Genomic DNA, 21,741 nt, shown 5'->3' on the forward strand with positions numbered 1-21,741 from the left:
GGGAAGGACAAGCACTTGCCTTCCAGTTATCGACCCATCTCGCTTACCAGCTGTGTCTGTAAAGTGATGGAGCGAATTGTTAACTCTAGATTGGTTTGGCTGCTCGAGTCTCGACGCCTCCTTACCAATGTACAATGTGGATTTCGTAGGTGCCGGTCTGCTGTTGACCATCTGGTTACCTTGTCGACCTTCATTATGAATAACTTCTTGCGGAAGCGCCCGACCGCGGCTGTGTTCTTTGATTTGGAGAAGGCTTACGACACCTGTTGGAGGGCGGGCATTCTCCGCACCATGCACACATCGGGCCTTCGCGGTCGCCTCCCTCTTTTTATTCGTTCCTTTTTAATGGATTGACAGTTCAGGGTACGTGTGGGTTCTGTCCTGTCAGACACCTTTCGCCAGGAGATTGGGGTGCCACAGGGCTCAGTTTTGAGCGTCGCTCTCTTCGCCATAGTGATCAATCCAATAATGGATTGCCTCCCAGCTGATGTATCAGGCTCCCTTTTCGTGGACGATTTTACCATCTATTGCAGCGCGCAGTGTCCACGTGTCTTGGAGCGCTGTCTTCAGCGTTCTCTTGACCGTCTTTACTCCTGGAGTGTCGCCAATGGCTTCCGTTTTTCTGCCAAGAAGACGGTCTGTATTAACTTCTGGCGCTACAAAGAGTTTCTCCCACCGTCCTTATGACTCGGTCCCGTTGCTCTCCCATTCGTGGAGACAACAAAATTTTTAGGTCTTACATTTGACAGGAAACTTAGTTGGTCTCCACATGTGCCTTATTTGGCTGCCCATTGTACCCGTTCTCTCAATGTCCTCCGTGTTCTCAGTGGTATGTCGTGGGGAGCGGATCGAACCGTCCTACTTCGCCTATATCGGTCGATCGTCCGCTCCAAGCTGGATTATGGGAGCTTCGTATACTCCTCTGCACAGTCATCCATCTTACGCCGCCTCAACTCCATACAACATCGGGGTTTACGACTTGCGATCGGAGCGTTTTATACTAGTCCCGTCGAGAGTCTTCATGCTGACGCTGGTGAGTTGCCACTCACCTACTGGCGCGATATACTGCTTTGTTGGTATGCCTGTCGGCTACTGGCAATGCCCGACCACCCGTCTTATCGTTCCTTTTTTGATGACTCTCTCGACAGTCAATACGGGTTGTATGTCTCCGCCCTGCTACCCCCTGGAGTTCGCTTTCGTCGCCTCCTTCAACACCTTAATTTTTCACTCCCTGCCACCTTTTGAGTGGGCGACAGCCACACGCCACCTTGGCTCCAGGCTCAGGTTCGCATCCACCTTGACCTCTGCTCGCTCCCGAAGGAGGTTACCCCCGGTTGAGTCTACCACTCCCGTTTTGTCGAACTTCGTTCGAAGTTCATTAATATGACCTTCATTTATACAGATGGCTCTAAGACCAATGACGGGGTCGGGTGTTCTTTTATTGTCGGGGCACAAAGTTTCCAATATCGGCTCCATGGCCATTGTTCGGTCTTCACAGCTGAGCTCTTTGCCCTCTACCAGGCTGTCCTTTACTTCTGCCGCCACCGACATTCTGCATATGTCATCTGCTCTGATTCCCTGAGCGCTATCCAGAGCCTCGGTGATCCGTACCCGGTTCACCCTTTCGTGCACCGGATCCAACGCTCTTTTCAGCAGCTGGTGGACGTCGGTTGACCGGTTAGCTTTATGTGGGTTCCTGGCCATGTCGGTATCCCTGGGAACGAAGCTGCAGATGCCGCGGCCAAGGCTGCGGTCCTCCAGCCTCGGACAGCTTCTTGTTGTGTCCCTTCGTCAGATTGTAGCAGGGTAATTTGTCGGCGCATTGTATCGCTGTGGCATGCCGATTGGGCTGCACTTCCAGACAACAAGCTTCGGGCCTTGAAAGCTCTTCCCGTGGCTTGGACGTCCTCCTCACGCCCTTCTCGGCGGGAGGAGGTAGTTTTGGCCCGGTTGCGAATTGGCCACTGCCGGTTCAGCTATCGCCATCTGCTGACGGCTGCGCCGGCGCCGTTCTGCCCATGTGGGCAATTGCTGACGGTCCGCCACATTTTAACGTCGTGTCCGGATTTTAACACCCTGCGTCTCGATCTTGGCCTGCCATATACTGTAGAAGCCATTTTAGCGGATGACCCACGAGCAGCTGCTCGCATTCTTCATTTTATCCATTTGACAACCCTCTCAAAGGACATTTGATTATGCTGTTTTCTTTTTTAATCCTATACCTGTCAGTATGTCTTTCATCATGTTTTCCGTTTCGTTGCTGTTTTAAACTTGTGACTCGCGGTGCATTCCTAAAGTAGTCTGGGCGCTAATGACCGTTGATGTTGTGAGCCCTAAAACCACAAAAAAAAAAAGACTTTGTTTCAAGTAACGGTAACCTAATATCATACATGCTAATTGATTTTGAGTGCTATGGGTGTTATTTCAGGCAGAATTTGGCTGCTCAATAATGCTACATTCAAGGAGCAGGGATTGTTGACTAAAGAAGGGCATGAAAGTTAGGCTGAGGTAGAGTTACATATTTTAGGTTAAACATAAATGGAAGGAATCACTATCACTGCAAAATAAATTTTTATTCGTATCTAACCTCAACATGTCAAATATGCATGTGTTGTCTGTTCTTTTGGACATGTCCAAGGGGACAGACAGCATTTTGATCCTGCAGCCACAATGACTCAGGGACAAAGGAAGTAGAGACATTAGTTGTTTGTGGGCATTAATTTACATCAATGGGGAGAGTTGAAAATTTGTGCTGGACCAGGAATTGAACCCAAGTCTCAGGTGGACTGGGCAGTTGCAGTGACAACTATGCCATCTGGACACAGTGGTCATCACATCTGCATGGTCTACTCTAGCATGCTTCCTGTCAGACCCAAATTCTGAACTTACTCACCACTGATGCAGTGCTCATGCTCATGATCCTCTTTACACATGGTGTCTCACTGGTTCCTGTAAGAGGTAGTGTGGTGTGCACCTACACTGAAAGGATCATTGGCTGACATCACCTTAATTACATATGAGGTGTCCATTCTTTCGAATATGTCGATGTATCATCACATCATGTTCCAACAATCTGAACATGTTTTCCTTACTGCAATCATTTGTCAAGCGTTGTGGACGTGAATGTGTAATATCAGCATTCCCTGTTTGTGACCATTTCTTTGTAAAAACAATTTTCACAATATGGTATAATATTGCTTGCTGGGATCAACCCACAACAATGGGGAGAAACATTCAGCCAGTGTGATATTCCTCCTCTCACTGTGCCATTATGGTCAACACTCACTCATTGTGCAGCTTCATCAATGCATCTGAAAGGGGCAACAGTGCATACTGGGAGCATTAAGTGATTGACTACCGATACCTTGTATTTTCTACTGGTTTAAATAAAATATGCTTACCTTTCAGTAGGTAATTATGCATCCCCTACTGTGCTCTGCTGGTGTCACATACTGCAGTTTGAGCCCCTGAGACAAGCAGTTGCTGACCATTCAAAACAAACAAAAGACAACTCTGTAATAGACTGCATGAATCTATGCATTACAGTTTTGTAAATGTGAGATTACATCTCTGAAACTTACTCATTGTTGCTACATAGGGACCCTACCATTTTCCAGAGAATATGTAGTGGAGGTCACAAAACTAATGAAAGGTCTGATCTGAGTCTTAAACTCTGCTCAAAATTGGGTGATAGTAGTTCATCCACAGCTTGACTCTACAAATTAAAAGATGTTCTCTTGCCCCACTTGCTAATGTTCATTGCCTCTTCAGTCAACAGCCAAAAAGTGAGCCTAGGGTGTCCTCTGAGCCCAACCAACAGATTTTGTTGTTGCACACGAGCCTCAGCTCACAGCTGGCCAATAGAACTTACACCATATCTCATATGAGACAGTGGCAGATACAGAAAAACCTCAAGGAGGGCTCACTAGAGATATCTTTAGTTACTTTTACTGTAATAAAAGCTAATGAAGTCATATGGAAAGTGTAAGAAAGTTTTATTTAAACTGATTATACACATATACATGATATAAAAAAGTTAGAGTTGTGGTTCTGTACTTTAAATGATGAATTCTATGCACCTACTCTTCCTGACAAATTGGTTAATTACATTGTCAGCACGACAAGCAATCTCAGGGTGAGTGTCCAACAGAGCTAAGCCATTAAGTCAATCCTCCTTCACTGTTGACCTCAGCCATGTCTTTGTACACCGCAGTGTTGAAAAACTTCTTTCTACTGCAGCAATAGATGCAGGTAGACAAATATTTTGTACAGCGTGTGCAAAGTAGGATAGTCAGATATAGGATAGAGAGACAATGCTTGCATAACAAAAACACAATCATTAAGGGCATTTATGCTCGTTGCTTGTATTGAAGAAACTGTCCCATTAGTCTCTTTTTAATCACAAAGTGTGAGTCGTCTTCAAAATACAGTAGTTCGGTTAAGCACTGATTTAGTTTGTGCGCAAGATCATTAGCATCATATTCCAGTAATTGTGATGGAAAAAGGATGTTGAATTTAAAATGATAAATATTTTCTTCAGCAAAACGCTCTCTCATGCCAGTTGTAACATGGTCCAGTGTTGGAATAAAAAGTTACTTTCTAATATGTCGTAGCATCATCATTATGATGAATGTCGAATCTAATTTTGCTTTTGCCATTGCTCAATGCCCAAGATATGGTCTTGCTGACTACTGACTGGATATGTTATGCGCATGTCACTTGGTGTAAATAGATTGATAAGAAACTCCCCTTTTCTCCCCCTTCTCTACCCCCACCCTCTATCCCCACCCTCTGTCTCCCCCGCCCTGTCTCCCTGCCCCCCCGCCCTGTCTCCCTGCCCCCCCGCCCTGTCTCCCTGCCCCCCCGCCCTGTCTCCCTGCCCCCCCGCCCTGTCTCCCTGCCCCCCCGCCCTGTCTCCCTGCCCCCCCCGCCCTGTCTCCCTGCCCCCCCCCCGCCCTGTCTCCCTGCCCCCCCCCGCCCTGTCTCCCTGCCCCCCCCCGCCCTGTCTCCCTGCCCCCCGCCCTGTTTCCCTGCCCCCCCCGCCCTGCCTCCCTGCCCCCCCCCCGCGCCCTGTCTCCCTGCCCCCCCCCCCGCGCCCTGTCTCCCTGCCCCCCCCGCGCCCTGTCTCCCTGCCCCCCCCCCCGCGCCCTGTCTCCCTGCCCCCCCCCGCGCCCTGTCTCCCTGCCCCCCCCCCGCGCCCTGTCTCCCTGCCCCCCCCCGCGCCCTGTCTCCCTGCCCCCCCCCGCGCCCTGTCTCCCTGCCCCCCCCCGCGCCCTGTCTCCCTGCCCCCCCCCCCCGCGCCCTGTCTCCCTGCCCCCCCCCCCGCGCCCTGTCTCCCTGCCCCCCCCCCGCGCCCTGTCTCCCTGCCCCCCCCCCGCGCCCTGTCTCCCTGCCCCCCCCCCGCGCCCTGTCTCCCTGCCCCCCCCCGCGCCCTGTCTCCCTGCCCCCCCCCGCGCCCTGTCTCCCTGCCCCCCCCCCGCGCCCTGTCTCCCTGCCCCCCCCCCCGCGCCCTGTCTCCCTGCCCCCCCCCCCGCGCCCTGTCTCCCTGCCCCCCCCCCCCGCGCCCTGTCTCCCTGCCTCCCCCCCCGCGCCCTGTCTCCCTGCCCCCCCCCCCGCGCCCTGTCTCCCTGCCGCCCCCCCGCGCCCTGTCTCCCTGCCGCCCCCCCGCGCCCTGTCTCCCTGCCGCCCCCCCGCGCCCTGTCTCCCTGCCGCCCCCCCGCGCCCTGTCTCCCTGCCGCCCCCCCGCGCCCTGTCTCCCTGCCCCCCCCCGCGCCCTGTCTCCCTGCCCCCCCGCGCCCTGTCTCCCTGCCCCCCCCGCGCCCTGTCTCCCTGCCCCCCCCGCGCCCTGTCTCCCTGCCCCCCCCGCGCCCTGTCTCCCTGCCCCCCCCCCCGCGCCCTGTCTCCCTGCCCCCCCCCGCGCCCTGTCTCCCTGCCCCCCCCCGCGCCCTGTCTCCCTGCCCCCCCCCGCGCCCTGTCTCCCTGCCCCCCCCGCGCCCTGTCTCCCTGCCCCCCCCGCGCCCTGTCTCCCTGCCCCCCCCCGCCCTGTCTCCCTGCCCCCCCCGCGCCCTGTCTCCCTGCCCCCCGGCCTGTCTCCCCGCCCTGTCTCGGCCCCTTCTCTCCCCCTGTATGACAGTGCCGTGTAGAAACGAGACAGATGCCCTGATATGTCAGTTTCTTGGTTTTTCAGTTTCTTGAAGACCCATTAAAGGCTGGCGACCCTAGTTTTTGCGTAAAGCAAGATCCCGAACTGAAACACCGTGCTGCTGGATCTGAGCATAATGTAAGTTTTCACACAAGCACTGTATTGTGCAGGAAGTGTAGTAAGAAACTCTAGTTAGATGTGTTATTTGTAGGGTATTACCAATAGTATTTAACAGCACTTGTAACAAGCATATCTTTATGAACCATTACTCTTACATTAATTTTGTATTGTGATTCTATGTAATGAATGCCTTAAGTACATATATGGTGTCAACGGAGCAAGGAAGACTTTCTCTTGGAAGTAATTGTTAAACTTGTTACATCTCTGTGTCACAGTGCTGTGACATATTCGGAACTATGACATGTGATGGATGTATATTCTAGAGTTCCCAGTCATTATTCACTGTAGTATTTACATCATTACTGAAATCCTGCTGTGGAATTCCTTATGATTTTCATCCAGTACACATGACATAAATTTGCATTGTTCCCTAAAGAGCAGGCACTGAAAATACATGGTGATATGGCAAGTAGCTATGTAAATAACATTAAATTTGGGTAATTTTGATGATAATGTGTGGAATGCCACATTCATTTGATTAATGACCAAAAATTCCTCTTGTTTATGGGTTTACTGTTGGAAGATTATTTGCATCTTTATATTATCTGAGTTTAATTTTGAAATGTTGCCACACACATATATCAAATTTGTATATGGGAGTACAACCATCCGATAGAGTAGGCCATAGTGCCTCTGAAATCAGAGTGGATTATGTGACAGGAATAGAAAGTGAAAGCATGCCAAATAAGTACTGCACAATGGGTGATAGCAAAATCAGGGGCAATAGAACTGATTTGGATGCATTCTGACACACTCTCTTCCCAATTGATAAGAATCTCTGCAAAGTTGGATGATACTAATGAGAAAAGAATATTGAGAGCTGTCATATACACACAGAAGATAGCAAGCAGTTATAATTCACAGATTGTGTTCTTCTTTCAGTCTGTTGAAGATCCATTGGGAATATCTTTGTCCACTGATTTTATCAAGGAGGATCCTGAATTAAATATAACTGAGAATACTGTAAGTATTTACATCTCTGATGTATTGCATGTATTCAAGTAGTAAGTCTTTTGTTAAGTGTGTAGAGTAAAAGATGCATTGCAGTGGAATTGTCACTGATTGTCAGTTTTCTGGAATTTGTTGCTGTAAGTGGAAGGGGACTAGTGGCTGGTATAATGCTGTTCTCAGTAGCCCTTGTTGTTATCAACTACATTGTATAATGGTTGTCTGTGATGGTCGCGAAATTCACATTTAGATGAAGTGTAAGTTCTAATAGTGTAGGTGATTTGAGAAGTATTCCTACTTTCAACAACTTCTGATACATAGAATTCAAAAGAACACTGGCTGTTCTTATCTTTTGTGTGAATCGTAGTTATTCTTGAGTTTGCCCTAAATATTTTTTTGGGATTTGAAAAACAGAGATGAAATTTGTGGCTTCTAGATCAGCCCCAATATGTTGGCCACAACCTGTACATATTGTGACAGCTTCTGTGGTACCTGTTGTATTACTTATAAAATTTTCATTAATAGAAAAACTCTTATAGCTTTTAGTGAATGAATGTATATAGCTGAAGCCATGTGTGGCCTCACCATTCGAGTCCTGGCAGATCTGAAGAAGAAAGATTATTTTTTTAAATATGCTGTATGACCTTGATAAGGGAAGGAGAAGCTCGCATTGATAAACATGTCACAAGAATGCAATTAGACAAATATTGGGGAATATTCAACACGCATTTGCGAAGGTTAGGTACTGGCTCACTCTTGATCTGATTGTTCATAAACAAACTTTCTGAAGTTATAAAGGATTTTTTCAGGCAGTGAAATGTTAGCTTCTTCAGACACCGGAATGTGTGGTGATTATACAAGCATACAGGTCTAGGATCCAAACTATTATGCTAGGGACAGCTCAGAGAGTATATAAAGGAGTGTAGCTGATTCACAGCTAACAGGCCAAGACTTAAATGTCACAGGGACTCATGTTATGCCATTTTAAACAAATGAAAGGGATGCATTGGCATCACAAGTAGACAGGACAGTAAATGAAACAGTAGTAGTGTTGTTCCACAAGAAGGGTTTTACAGAAATGAGAATGCTGCACATAGTAGTCAGGGATGTGCATATGAGGAGTTTGGCTAAAACAGTGATCTGTAGGGTGTCCTAGGGCATAGCTGTAGTTGTCAAAGTGGCTGGATTGTAGTTGGTGACCACTTACCATGAAAATACAAAAGGCCATACTGGCCTTCATATGCAGCCCAAGAGATCATAGGTCAAACAAGATGTCTCCATGGCACCAGGGCCAGAGGTTCAGGGATAGTGTCCACTGCATGGAGTGCTGCTCCCATAGCAAGTGTGAAGAACAGTGTGTTGCTGATTGTGTGGTCTGGAATACCATGTCATGTGGTTGGCACTGAAATCACTGATGTTGTACCCCACTTGTTACTTGGAAAATATGTAACTTAGATTAAACAGTGGTAGACACCTGAGAAATCTACGAATAGGATGTGTGACCATAACAGTGATGCTGAGTAGTACATGCAATTGTGCAGCAAATATGTTAGCTCTGTCAGCTAGAGTGGACATGCAACCTTTGTGGTCTCGGGAGCATAAAATGCAAGAGCTTAATAATGATGCAGAAAAATAGGGCTGACCATTTTGATACTGGCACATGGCCAGCAAGATTCTGTAGTAATTGTGTAATTGGGAATTGTATTAGGTAATTGCATGAGAAGCTAGAGCAAGCTAGCAAGATAGCAAATTAATACTTTGTTGGAGAAGCAGTTCAGTGCCAGGCTGCTACATCTGTTACTGGTAGGTTCAGACAACACACAACTGTAATGGAGATCCTTCAGGAACTCAAATGAGAATTCCCAGAGGGAAGGTGATGTTCTTTCTAGAAACACTATTGAGAAAATTTAGAGAACTGCCATTTGAAGCTGACTGGTGAACGATTTTGTTGTTTCCAACATACACAGCACATAAGGACTATGAAGGTGAAATTTGAGAAGTCAGGGCTGATTGAGAGGCACATATACAGTCTTTTTCACTCATATTTGTGAGTGGAATGGGAACGGAAATTCCCAGCAGGGTTATGGGGTACCCTTTGCGATGTACCATTAAGTGGATAGCGGAGTATAGATATATGTGGAAATTCTAGGTAAAATAAGTATCTGACCAATGTAGTAGGAGCAACAATGATATTTTTCATAGTAGGAAATGTACATATACATACATACAAAATCTATTACTAGTTCCCTTAATTAGCCGTGCGAGTAGATTAGCACTAGTCACAAACAGCTTGTTGTCACTACACTTCAGAGATAGCTCCCTGTGGGAGCTTCTGCCTTAAGATTTGCAGTGTGGCTCATCTCATATCCATCCACATCTTCATTTATGGAATGCAATGTGTAAATTCAAGAATGAAAAAATGAATAACATTCACACCATATCTCTAGCCAGAACAGTGTTGAAAGCAAATTTAATTTTCGGAAAAACATTCTGAAACATTCCATAATAGGTGCAACCCATCAAGACAAATTAAGATCATCATATTTCACTGAAAGAAGTTATACCTGTATAAGCAATTCCTCAAGGATGTTTAAAATCATCAGATTTCACAAGGCTATAACTTTATTTATTACAAAGGTACAGAATTGGGGTCTGATTTTTATTTCTATACATGCCTGCAAAGCCTTTATTTCCAAAGGAACCATATGGTTTTGATGTTGCTCACATTTTGTGTGTGTGCACATACATCATTAAGGTACTTTTCACAGCTATGTTTAGGACCAGATTCGTCATTTACTGATCACAAATATCAAAATCCTTTTCTACACATTTAAGCATCCAGACAATAGACTTGATCCATGCATTTGCAAGCATGTCAGTTCAGGAAACTCAATGCTGTTCCCATGTAGCATCATAGTTCATCCAGTGTTATTGGAACACATAGGTGGAGCCTTTCACAAACACCCACCAATAAAAAAGATACCATACTGTGAGATGAAGCAAATTTCATGGTCAGGTCTGCAGACCCTTTAGCTGGTCAATGCTGCTTCCAATGCAGTGGTATACCATCTGTATGAAAAATTATATTTCTGATAATTTCCCATCTCTTCTGTTTTTTGGCCATCTATGTGTTTTCTAACATTGTCAACTTTCTTCAATTTGTTACAGAATTTGCTCCTCTTCAGATTCAGTTCAGTGCTAATCTCGTCAAACTGTTCATCACATTACTTACGTTTAGTAATAACTCCTGATCGCTACCAACAAACTTCCTGCCCCATATTGCACAGCTCTTTACCCTTATTAATGTTGCAGCTACCAGTTCAAGTCATCCCTTGAAGACTCATTTTATAAGATGGAAAAGCAATCAGAAATGGCCTGCTACTAGAAGAAGTAGACACTACTGGTCACATACTGAATGAAACATACTGCATCCAATTCCTTGGTGTCTGCTTGGGTTTTAATTGAAATGGGGTCGACAAATTCGTAAAATTGTCAAGTTGATCCCTTCAGCATTACTCACCTACAGGCAATTTCAATGGCATCTTTTGGAGTTTTCACTTGTTGTTGGAATTGTCTTATGGGAAAGCCAAATAGAAATAAATAAAATATTAATGTTATTTAATGTGAAAGGCAATAAGGAGTTCCATAGTGACATGTAGATGCAAAGTGTTCACATCACATTCCTACTACAAGCTTGTATAGGATAAATACTAATTTGTTCATTGCTGCCATGTCCTATAAGATTATCCTATAGGCTAGGACTTAAAGTGTGCTGGGAAGCATTTCTGCATGTAGACACTCTGGAGCAGGCTGTTCCAACCGAGCTCCAGGGAGCCGGAGGGCTCACTGCGGCAGCTCGGAGTCCGCATGGAGGGGGGAAAGCGAACTCACTGCCCCCTGGCTGCATGCAGCTGCAACTAACGCAATAATCCATGTTCAATGACAGCTATGACTAGGGGCGGGAGCCCTTTACCTCTATTGGAGGATGGTACTTTTCTATTCATTGAGAGGGATGGTCGTCCGCAGTGTCTTGTATGTCATAAAGTATTTAATTCTGGGAAGAGCTACAATATACGACGACATTATACACGTCTCCATGCAGCGCACAGGTAGAAGGCGTTGCACGCAGAGAACTGGTAGCCAGGCTTAAGAACGACAAACCAGGAGACGTAAGTTTAAAAACGGTTTCGTAATACTGAGTGTATCAAGACATGCAACATAGTTAGTGTTCTGTAATGCGTTTATAAAATTCAGGTGAATGAGAGTGGACAAAACACTACTGAATCTGCAATTCGAGCAAGCTACAGGGTCGCTCACATCATTGGGACGAGTGGCAAGCCGTTTCCGGTGGGACCACTCGTAAAATAGTGCATGGCAGCAGTTGCAGAATGTTTGTTTCCAAGGGAGGTACTGGCAATTGAAGGGGTTGGCCTGTCGAAGCAAACAATGTCTCGTCGAATTCTGGACATGGCAGCAGATTTAGAGACACAGCTCATGAAAAAGGTGGAGAGCTTTGTTGCATTTTCACTAGCGCCTGATGAAAGCACCGACATATCGGACTGTGCTCAGCTTGCAGTCTTTGTGCGTGGTGTCGACATGGAGCTGGAAGTAACTGAAGAACTCTTGGATGTGGTACCACTCGATTACACCGCAACAGGACGTGAGATTTTTTAAGCTGTTTGTGAATCAGTGTACAATATGAATTTGCAGTGGGATAAGCTCCATTCTGTAGCGACAGAAGGTGCACCACAAATGATCGGGCGTCACCAATGTTTTGCTTCTCGTTTGCAAAATAAACTCGGGGACGAATTCGGGAAAGACATTTTGACTCTTCATTGTTTTATTCACCAACAGGCACTGTGTGCTGAAACAGTAGAGCTAGGTGGCGTAATGAAAGATGTCGTGAAGTGTGTGAATTTTTTGCGTCATCACGGTATGAATCATCGCCAATTCAAAGCATTCCTGAAAGATATGGAAGCGGAGTATGGGGATATACCTTACCACAGTACAGTTCGTTGGCTGAGTTGGGGAAAAGTTCTTGATGTTTTCTTTGCCATTCGTGAGGAAATATCCCTTTTTCTCGAAATGAAAGGGGAAGAAATGCGTTGTCTGAAAGATATAAAATGGATATCAGACCTGGCGTTCCTAGCTGACATAACCATGCATCTGAATAATATAAATCTGTCATTGCAGGGCAAAGGGCAGCTACTCGCTGACATGCACGACCAGATCAAGCGTTCATGGAAAAGTTACGTTTATTTGAGAGGCAGATGAGTAATGGACATTTAACATTCTTCAATCGTCTTTGCTTCTTTAAAATTACCTGAGGGTACTACTTTCAGCGATTATCAAGCAAAGTTAAAGCAGCTCATCGCGTCATTTGATCACAATTCCGAGACCTCACTAGTTTAGATATGGAACTTAAGGTGTTCAGCACTCCTTTTTCAGTTTCCCCTGATGACTTGTCGTTGTCACTTCCATTTGACATTATTGATTTCAACTTTGTTGAAAGAGAGGTACTACAACACGATGGTATCATTCATTAGAGCAAAAAACATTTCCCAAGCTTCAGAACAATGCCGCTCAGATCATGTGCGTGTTTGGATCTAGATGTTGTTGTGAGCAGCTTTTCGCAGCAATGAAAAGAGTGAAAAGTAAGGAACGATCGTTTCTTCGGGATGCAACAATGAAGGCCATCCTCCACATTAACTCTGGAACACTTTGACGCCTGATATTTCCGATCTGGTAATGAAAAGGAAATTTCAAGCTACAGAGGCCCAATAAATTTAGTATGCAATTTCTTGTACAATAGTTGTTTCTTATTTATTTCCTGAACATCATATTTCCTGGTGTAGCATGTCACCACGTCTTAGCAGCTAAGAGAATGAGGTTGTAAGTCGCAGCTGGCACATCAAAACACTCGCCTTGCCACCTGCCTGAGCCAGCCGTGCCACATGCCGGCGTGCCAGCCCACTTGAATGTTCACAGCGAGCGACACGGCTCCCTGGAGCAGGGAGCGCTCTGCGGCTCACGACGGAGCCGACAAGCTGGAACAGCCTGCTCTGGAGGAACATTCATTAATTACAGGGCACAGAGAGATGAGCTTTTTGGTTATCTCATTCTCATGCTGGTGTCTCCTTAATTTGTTATCGATCTGAATGCCTAAGAACTTAACTCTTGGAACCTCATCCAGTGTCTGTCATTGATATCTCCTTGTATCTGGAAGTCATTTGAATTTGTTTGAAATTGCATGATGTATGTTTTTGTAAGTATAAAGGTTGAATTTTGGTGCTGTTGCCTGTAAACCAGTTGCAAGCATGTTCCATTATTCTTCTGGCTGTTTCTAGTATGAATGTGTTTGGCCATTATCAGTGTACTAATTATCGGCAAGCATTGCAGATTTTGAAGGCATCTCCAATGGCTTTAGCACAACATTTATGTAGGTCAGTCCTGTGGGACATCATATGTATTGTTTCCCGATTCTGTATTCAGTTTTCCTCCCTAGGTATCATTATCACTATGACCCAGTTTATTGTTGCTAAGCTAAGATTCAGTTCTTGTAAGTGTAATTCATTTAACATGACAACACTTCTAGTTTCCCTGAGTAAAGGAAGATTAAGGCTTTAATGTGATGCCAATAAGTTTTCTCCACTTCTATGTGCCTTGTACAGTTACAGAATGAAAAAGTCATCCCAGCATTGGGGGACTGCTGTAAATAGTGGAGGAGAACATTTTGTTGATTATTTAAGTCTCTTATTTGTATCTGTTATATATTAAAATTAGGTAAATATGCCATGAACCATATACCAACCAAATAATTGCTGGAAATGGGTACATATGCCTTACCTTTTTTCATTTTATTGGTAAACTGTGTTTCCTTTCATCACTATCTAACCAGTATGTATAATGTTCAAAACAAAACGTGGCCTGTTAAGCCCAGTGTCTGAATACAGATGTCGCAAACACGGATTGGTATTGTACATATCTTTTGCAACACAGTTAACTCAATGGTTGTGTGCTAAGTCTTCAATGATGAATCATATTGTCTTTAGTTGTCAAGTTTATAAAGAATTTAATATTTTCTCAAAACAATTCTGATCTACAAGTAAGGTTATGGCTGAGTAAATGTCAGAACATTCTTAATTTCTTGTCATAAAATGATGTGGCTCTGTTGAGAGGTTAATGTAATCTGTCCACTATTGATTCTCATAATATTTGAGGAGTAGTGTTTGGGTCAGCTGTGTTGTGACAGTTAACCAACACAAAAGATAATTACTCTTCTTGTGAAGTATTGGTTTAAATAATTTTAATGAACAACCCATAGGGTGCATTGAAATATTTTGTAGGTTATCAACTAAATTTGTTTACTTCATTGTAGAAATGACTGAACTACTAAATATCCACCAATTGATGTTGGAAATAATTTGATTTTGTTGTATGATCAGTAGGCCTGGTAGTTGCAGTGGATAGTGCTACAATTATTTATTAATGGAATACAACAGTATAGTTACTCATTAAATGGTAGTTGAATCGAAAGTACAATTCAGCTGAGGAAAGAGCGATTCAAAGTTTTCTCTTGGGCAATCACATGTTTGAAAAGTGAGTTTCATTCATTGTTATAGTAACAGTTCCTTTTCTAAATGATTGATAATGGGTTCACACAATTGGCCGTGTGAAATTAAAGATAGCTTCTGAAAGAATTTCTTAAAATTATGTTTAAATAAGAAATTATTTGAATTGCACCCTTCCTTTAAAATCCAAATACATAAGGAATATGTTAAATTAGGCATGCAATAATTGAATCTAAAACTTGAAATCTTGAAGATAAAAGTATTCTAAAGACATAAGTAATATCTGATGCTTTTTAAATGATCATTGGTTAATTTATTAATGTTCAAATTTGTTCAGTTCTAACAAAAAGTGCTGTCACTTTTGTATTTTGTGAAAAAATTTTAGCCTTTGGAATGGGCTTCAAAAACATTACCATAGGTTCTGTATTTTCAGAGATGCCATAGAAATTGTTTTATACCTCTCATTTAAAATTTCTACAATGACAAACAGTCCAGGATTTATCAGATCAATATGCACATTCTTGACAGCATGTGTTGCTATTGTGTCTTCGTCTGCAGCATTTGATCCCGCAAGAATCATTTTCCACCTCTGAATACCAGGCACATCTTTGATGGGTTGCATCCTTAGTTACGAGAAGATGTTTGGTTTTATCAAGCTTCAGGGTTGTTGTGACAACAATATTATGATAGCTTAAGGTAAAAAATAATAATAGTTTTGAATATGAGCAAAAACGTTTGACCTGAATGCGAGTTACACTCACTCAGTTGTCCAGAAACCATCTTCCAGTACCATAAAACATGGTTTTTACTTGAATCTGAGTTTGTGCCATTTATAAAAATCTGTAGCTCAGCCAGCATACCATTTTCTGTGTTTCATCTGGTTCCACACTCCTCTCCTCATTGTACCACAAATAGCATCCATGACGACTTTACCATGTCACGCAGCAAAGAATAACAGTCCATTTCCACTTTAAATACTTTTGAACACAAACTTGATAATGTGTACTTTTTTTTTTTTTTCAAATATAGAAGTAGTACAGCCATCTCAACGAATTGTCAAATTTTGTTACATGTGAGATCTTCTTATTTACATCAGGTATTATTTATATGAGAACACAGCAACAGAAACTGTTTCATGTGTTAGATCTCATTAGTGATGATGGCATGATAAAATGTTCCTGCAGCATACAGGCACAACCTGCAAAGCCTGTACTTATTCATGTTATGAATGAGCACTTTGACTTTGGCCTTCGTTAATCATAGACACACTATCTACAAAGTCAGTCTGTAGATCTCCAGATTAGAGAAATACATTTTGCACATATCCCCAATTCAGCAGGTTGTGAGTTTTCTATGAAGCAGTGAACTATTAAATATAAAATGTCCTTATAAATTTCTGACACTGTCAGTGATGCTACCATTAACTTCTGTATATTTTTGTTGCCTGTCAACATCAATCCATTTTTTTCCATTTTACTTGTTTGTCAGTCAACTTCATTCTTTAATGTGGAGTGAAGTTTAGGAATACAGTTTTTACACTTTATACATGAGTTCGTAGTACACATGAATTATCGGTAGGCTACATGTTCCAGTAACTCCTTACCTCATAAAAAATGCTCTTTTCAGTGCATTCACCAGATAATAAGAGTTGGCATGATACTTTCATACATACATTGAGGTGTATTCAAAACGAACAAAATGTGTAATAAATGAAAGTATTTTTTATTTGTCCTATTTCTGTATCTGCCTAAAATTGCTTATAAGCTCCCTGAGCTGAAAATACCATGTAGTACTTTTTGCAAAACTCTGTGCAGCTTTGTCTTCTGATCTTTAAATAATCTGTCAGGTGCTTGACAGATTGTCATCTCTGTTGTAAAAAAGTTCAACTGTTTGCTTCTTTTTTTCTGAAACCTTATTTTCCAGTTTGTGTTGTTAATGTGTGCTTAAACATTATGGAAGTTGTTCCACTGGAACAATTAATTTGTTTGTTACTGCATATTTCCATGTTGGGCTCTCTGGATGTTGTTATTTCAATCTTTTCACTGTTTTTCTAAAGTTTATGGGGATTAGTATGAACGTAAATAGGGTTCTGATGTTTACACTCCAGTGACATGAGTGGTTGTGCATTTACATTACTTGTACATACTCTTCACAACTCTTTTTCCTCTTTACCTTTATTTTAAATCTAGACATTTGCGAAGTTGTTCTCTTCCCGTTCTTCTGGAGTCTTGTGATATTTGCTTGTCTTTTTCTCTACACTGAACCAATTGTAATTGATTTGCTTACAGTTTTGCAAAATTTCTTTCTCTCTCTCTCTCTCTCTCTCTCTCTCTCTCTCTCTCTCTCTCTCTCTCTCTCAAATTTACTATCCAATATCTTTAACAGAAATCTAGTAATAATAATGTTTAACAATGGACCAGCCTTCATATACAGATGTATTGCTATGTAAATTATTCAGTAAATGAAACTTTTATTGTTTCATCCACAAAATAATTCCGCCATAAATTCTTTGCTTTACAGCACATCTTTTTTAAATTGTTTAGGTTAAAGTTACCTAACAAAAAATTTAAACATTCTTCCTGACCTACCTTCTGTGTAGTAAGAATCTTTGATGTTAAATTCTTCTTTGGATATCACAACTTAATCAGTATTTTTAGTTCCATATCTGGCAGCAACCATGATGAATTTAAACTTAAAATGCCTCTAACACTGTAGCCAAACAAAATGTATTTTGTAACATGGTCTACGCAGTTCAAATCAGCACACAGGAATTGTCATACTGATCAGTACATCAGGTATGTAATGTGAAGACAAAGATTCTTCATATCATTGTAACCTCTACTTGTAACTTTCAAAAAATAGATGTGGGAAATTATTTACATTTTTGCTCTTCAGACAGGAAAATAGATACTACAGATAAACCTTGATGCAAAAACACAGATAAGGTTCAGAAAATTATATTTTACTCTCGTGTTCACATTTTGGATTGGCTCAAAACTACAAATTTGTCAGATAAAATGGCTGGTCTTCACTTAATTTCAGGAGTTGAAATAGCTAGTACTGACAATACATGCACACAAAGGTACAAGGAACTTCCCTAGCTTTTGGAATTATTATTTCCTTCATCTGGAAAGAGTTAGTAACAGATACAGGAAGGTTAGGAAAGAAGGGCAGGTCACTGAGACCTAAAGTGTGTCACTCACAACGAAACATCACCAATTTCACTTTATATTTTATACAGAACAAAAGCATACAATATTTCATGGAGTACGACACACTTTTTTCTTAAAAAAAATTCCTACATCATTCAGGTGTGTTTTATACTCAAAATTAATTTTAAAATGTCCAGTGTTTGATTTAAAATTCCTGCCAGGCTTAAAGAAGGCCATATATTCAATGCTGTCGGAAACCTATAACTATCTGGCAACACGATTCAACTGGCAGCAGCAGTGCACCAATGCAATGAATGTGAGCTGTAGAGCTTAACAAGCTTGTTAACACTGTCCCCCTCCTGCCCCGCCATCACAAACCTAGAACACTGTCAAGCCTATGATGTATCACAGCAGTCTACAGTGCCAGTGAACTTGAACTGAAAGTGATTTGTATTATTGATAACAGAAGAGTATTTATTTAGTAGTTAATTAATGAAAAAAATAGGGGTTTCATATGATGTGGGCTATAAATTGAAGATAATAGCATATGCAGACCAATATGGAAACAGAGCAGCTGAGTGGTATTTTGGTCCTCCTCCAACAGAAAGAGCCATTCGTGATTGGCTTGCCAGTAAGGAAGAACTGAAAAAATGAGTGAGACTACATGTGCCAATTGAGGACTGAATGCAAAATGGCCTAAACCAATCTTATATCCAGAATCAAAGCAACAAACTACTACTTCCCCATCTTGTGTTTCATTCACAATACAATCCTACAAACTGTAACCAGATGTCCGTATGATCGTGTTCTGCATGGAAGATGGCATTCCGGTCAACTGACAACTTTGCCAGTGATGTCAGGGGTTGTATGAAATGAGGTAGTGTTTGTTGGGTAACCCCACATTCACAATCACCATGTACACAGCTACAGACAGTGCAGTTTGACACAGAAAATGCCTAGTAGACTTGGCATTGGAGGGCCATAGAAAGAAAGGAAGCAGGACAGTCAAAAATTGATGTGGCCTGATGGCTTAGTGTGAATTGTGCTGTTGTTTCTTGGATGTAACGACAGTTCATAGAGACTGAAACTGTATCCCAAAGTCCAGGGCAGGGTCGACCACATGTGACTTCTGAAGAGAGGACTGTTATTTGGCTGTAAGGTCACAACAGACTGCCTTTGTACTGCACGGTAGCTGGCATATAAGCCTGCAGCATCCGCTGGACTTGTTGTATCAAGGTAAACTCTGTGCAGATGGCTTTGGCAGAGTGGCCTTTATTGTTGGAGACCTGCTGTATGTCTACCTCTGACACATCTTCAAAGAAGACAATGCCAAGAGTGAGCAGGCAGCTTGCTTGTGACTAAGGGCAGCCTGCCCTGTCTTGTGTTTGAATGGTGGACTCCATGCTGCATTCCAGGGTGTCACTGTGGGTGTCACAGGTGTGTGGTGTTGGCTGTGATAGTGGGACAAGTATCATATGAACTGCTTAGTACTTCTACATTTCAGATTATGTTTGTTTAGTGTTTAAGGCATGTATTGTAAATACTAATCTGGTGGCAAGTGATGAAAAACTTGCGTCTTTCCACTAGCATATTGCAGCATTGGCTGTTGCTATACTATGCCCAGCTGGCTCTGCTTTGCAAAGCAAGTTGGCCATGTTTTGCTTTTCAATGCATAACACCGTCACCCATGTACAGCTGGCTGTTCTTCTGCTCTAGCATATTTCTTGACCAGTTACGGTCAATACGCTACATTGACCTTTTTATCAAGACTCTCTCTCTCGGATTGATCAAACTATACTACCTATTAAACCAGAGTTACTGGCGACAAGTATTTCTGGCCTTATTTTGCCACTTATGTATCGTTCTAACAATTAGTTACCTTAGCCCTTTCACTGAATCTTATAAATTTCCATAGGGAGCCTTGCCCTGCACCTTGACTCAAACATCATGGTACTAATTTCATTACTGGGCCTCTTGTACAATTTTTTCCAACACTATACGTCTCACTTAAAAGTGAAAATAAATCGATTATTCTTCATACTATATCACTGTGCATTCTGCTGCTTTTATGCTTGGGTTATCCAACGCAGTGGAACCTGGACTATGGCTGGGTCCGAACTCGGTCGTGTTCTTTGTCTTTTGTGTACCAGAACAACACCAGGCTCAGCAGAACAAGTGTCGCTGCAGTGGTTGGTATGACAATGGTGAGTGTTGTCTCATTCAGGTGCTGATTTTCACAATATGAATTTACATGTTGCAATAACGTTTCCAGGGAGATTGGTCCCTCCTGCCAGTTCAGAAGTGTGTTTACAGATTACATTAGTTCTGGCCCTAGAGTTTGATTTAAGCTGGGTGGTTTGCGGCAGGTGGCACTTCCATGGGCTCTTCTGGCCAGTACAAATGTGGCTGGGAAATGCTCAAGTGAGTTATCCCTGCAATCATGGTGGACAGGCAGAAAGTAGGCCCCATTACTTTGGACGCTGTTCCATTTAATAAGAAAGCATTCACCTTTCATTCTACCCTCGTTGCTGATGTACCCCTCCACTTTTTGTAACAACTAGCTGCTACTACTGTCTTGACAAAGCCCATGTGCCTCGACATGCTGAAAGTACAATTCTGGCTGGACCACTTTTTAATTGTATTCTCTTTCCTCCTTTCTCCCATTATCAATTTCACTGCACAGGAATCTTGCCCCACTCATATTACCATATGCAGACAGACTATGATTTTCTCTCGGTGGCATTTTTGTAACTTTGCTTCCTCCATTTCTACATATCTTCCTTCATATTTTGCAGTTAATGACAGTCGTTGAGTTTTTACTCTTACAAATTTCTTCAGTGTTCCCCTTGTGACGAGTTATGCATGAATTATGTAGCACTCGGGATGTTCTTGTTTCCCTGCTACTGTTACAGAAATGGAAATAGAAACTTTTCTTCCATCAGTTCTCAATGATACTGTGGCTACTCCAAATTAAAGGGCAAGCCTTTGTGCTCAGGTTCTGAAACGAACCTCAACTTTGGTGATAGTTCCTTCTGTACTTTCCTTAGGCCCTTTAAATACTTCCCTTCTTGCAACAAATTTACCCCTATATGGAACACTATCTTCTGCGGACTGCAACCATTTTAATAACTACTTCCCCCTCTAAGACTTCTACTTGGATTTGTAGTTCTTCGATATTCTGAGTAATATGTAATACTGCTGGTTTTCTACTTCAGCTATCTGCATTCCCATGCTTCTTCTCAGTTTTATGAATAAGTTCAAAATCAAATTCGCTTAGCCTTGCTGCCCATCATGTCAACCTATTGGGAAGGATTCTGTAACCCCAACTATTTTAATGTCGTATGATCTGTTATTACTCTGAATGTTTTACTGTACAGATAAAATTTGAAGTATGAAAGTCCATAAATAAGGTTAACTTCCCATTCTCCATTGTGGAATAACTTCATTCTTCAGAATTCAGTTGCCTTGAGCGTAAGCTACTGGATGTTCTACACATTCTACCTCTTGGCTGGTGCTTGAATTTACGCATCACATAATAAAACAAATTCTGTATTAAAATCTGGAAATGCTACAATTGGACTCAATGTTTAAGCTGCTTTTAGCCCCTCAAAAGCATGCTGGCACTTCTGACCACACAAATTTAGTACCCTTCTTCTAAGAATTGTCAACCTTTTGACAGTATCCACACATCCTTTTACGAACTGGTGGTAATAGTTCACAAGTCCAGAGTGACTGCATCTCTTGTACA

At 42.7% G+C, this 21,741-nt stretch overlaps 1 protein-coding gene across 1 annotated transcript in view; it reads left to right on the top strand.

The window, feature by feature from the left end:
- The window catches only part of LOC126213424 (zinc finger protein 99-like), a 126,294-nt gene that overhangs the window by 25,536 nt on the left and 79,017 nt on the right, over positions 1-21,741 (top strand). Inside the window, exons 5-6 of the mRNA XM_049941164.1 lie at positions 6,188-6,280; positions 7,205-7,285. Of these exons, the coding sequence (XP_049797121.1) occupies positions 6,188-6,280; positions 7,205-7,285 (174 nt within the window). The remainder of the gene's footprint in view (positions 1-6,187; positions 6,281-7,204; positions 7,286-21,741) is intronic.

Source organism: Schistocerca nitens, chromosome 11, assembly GCF_023898315.1.
Source record: "Schistocerca nitens isolate TAMUIC-IGC-003100 chromosome 11, iqSchNite1.1, whole genome shotgun sequence".
NCBI classification, from domain to species: Eukaryota; Metazoa; Arthropoda; class Insecta; order Orthoptera; family Acrididae; genus Schistocerca; species Schistocerca nitens.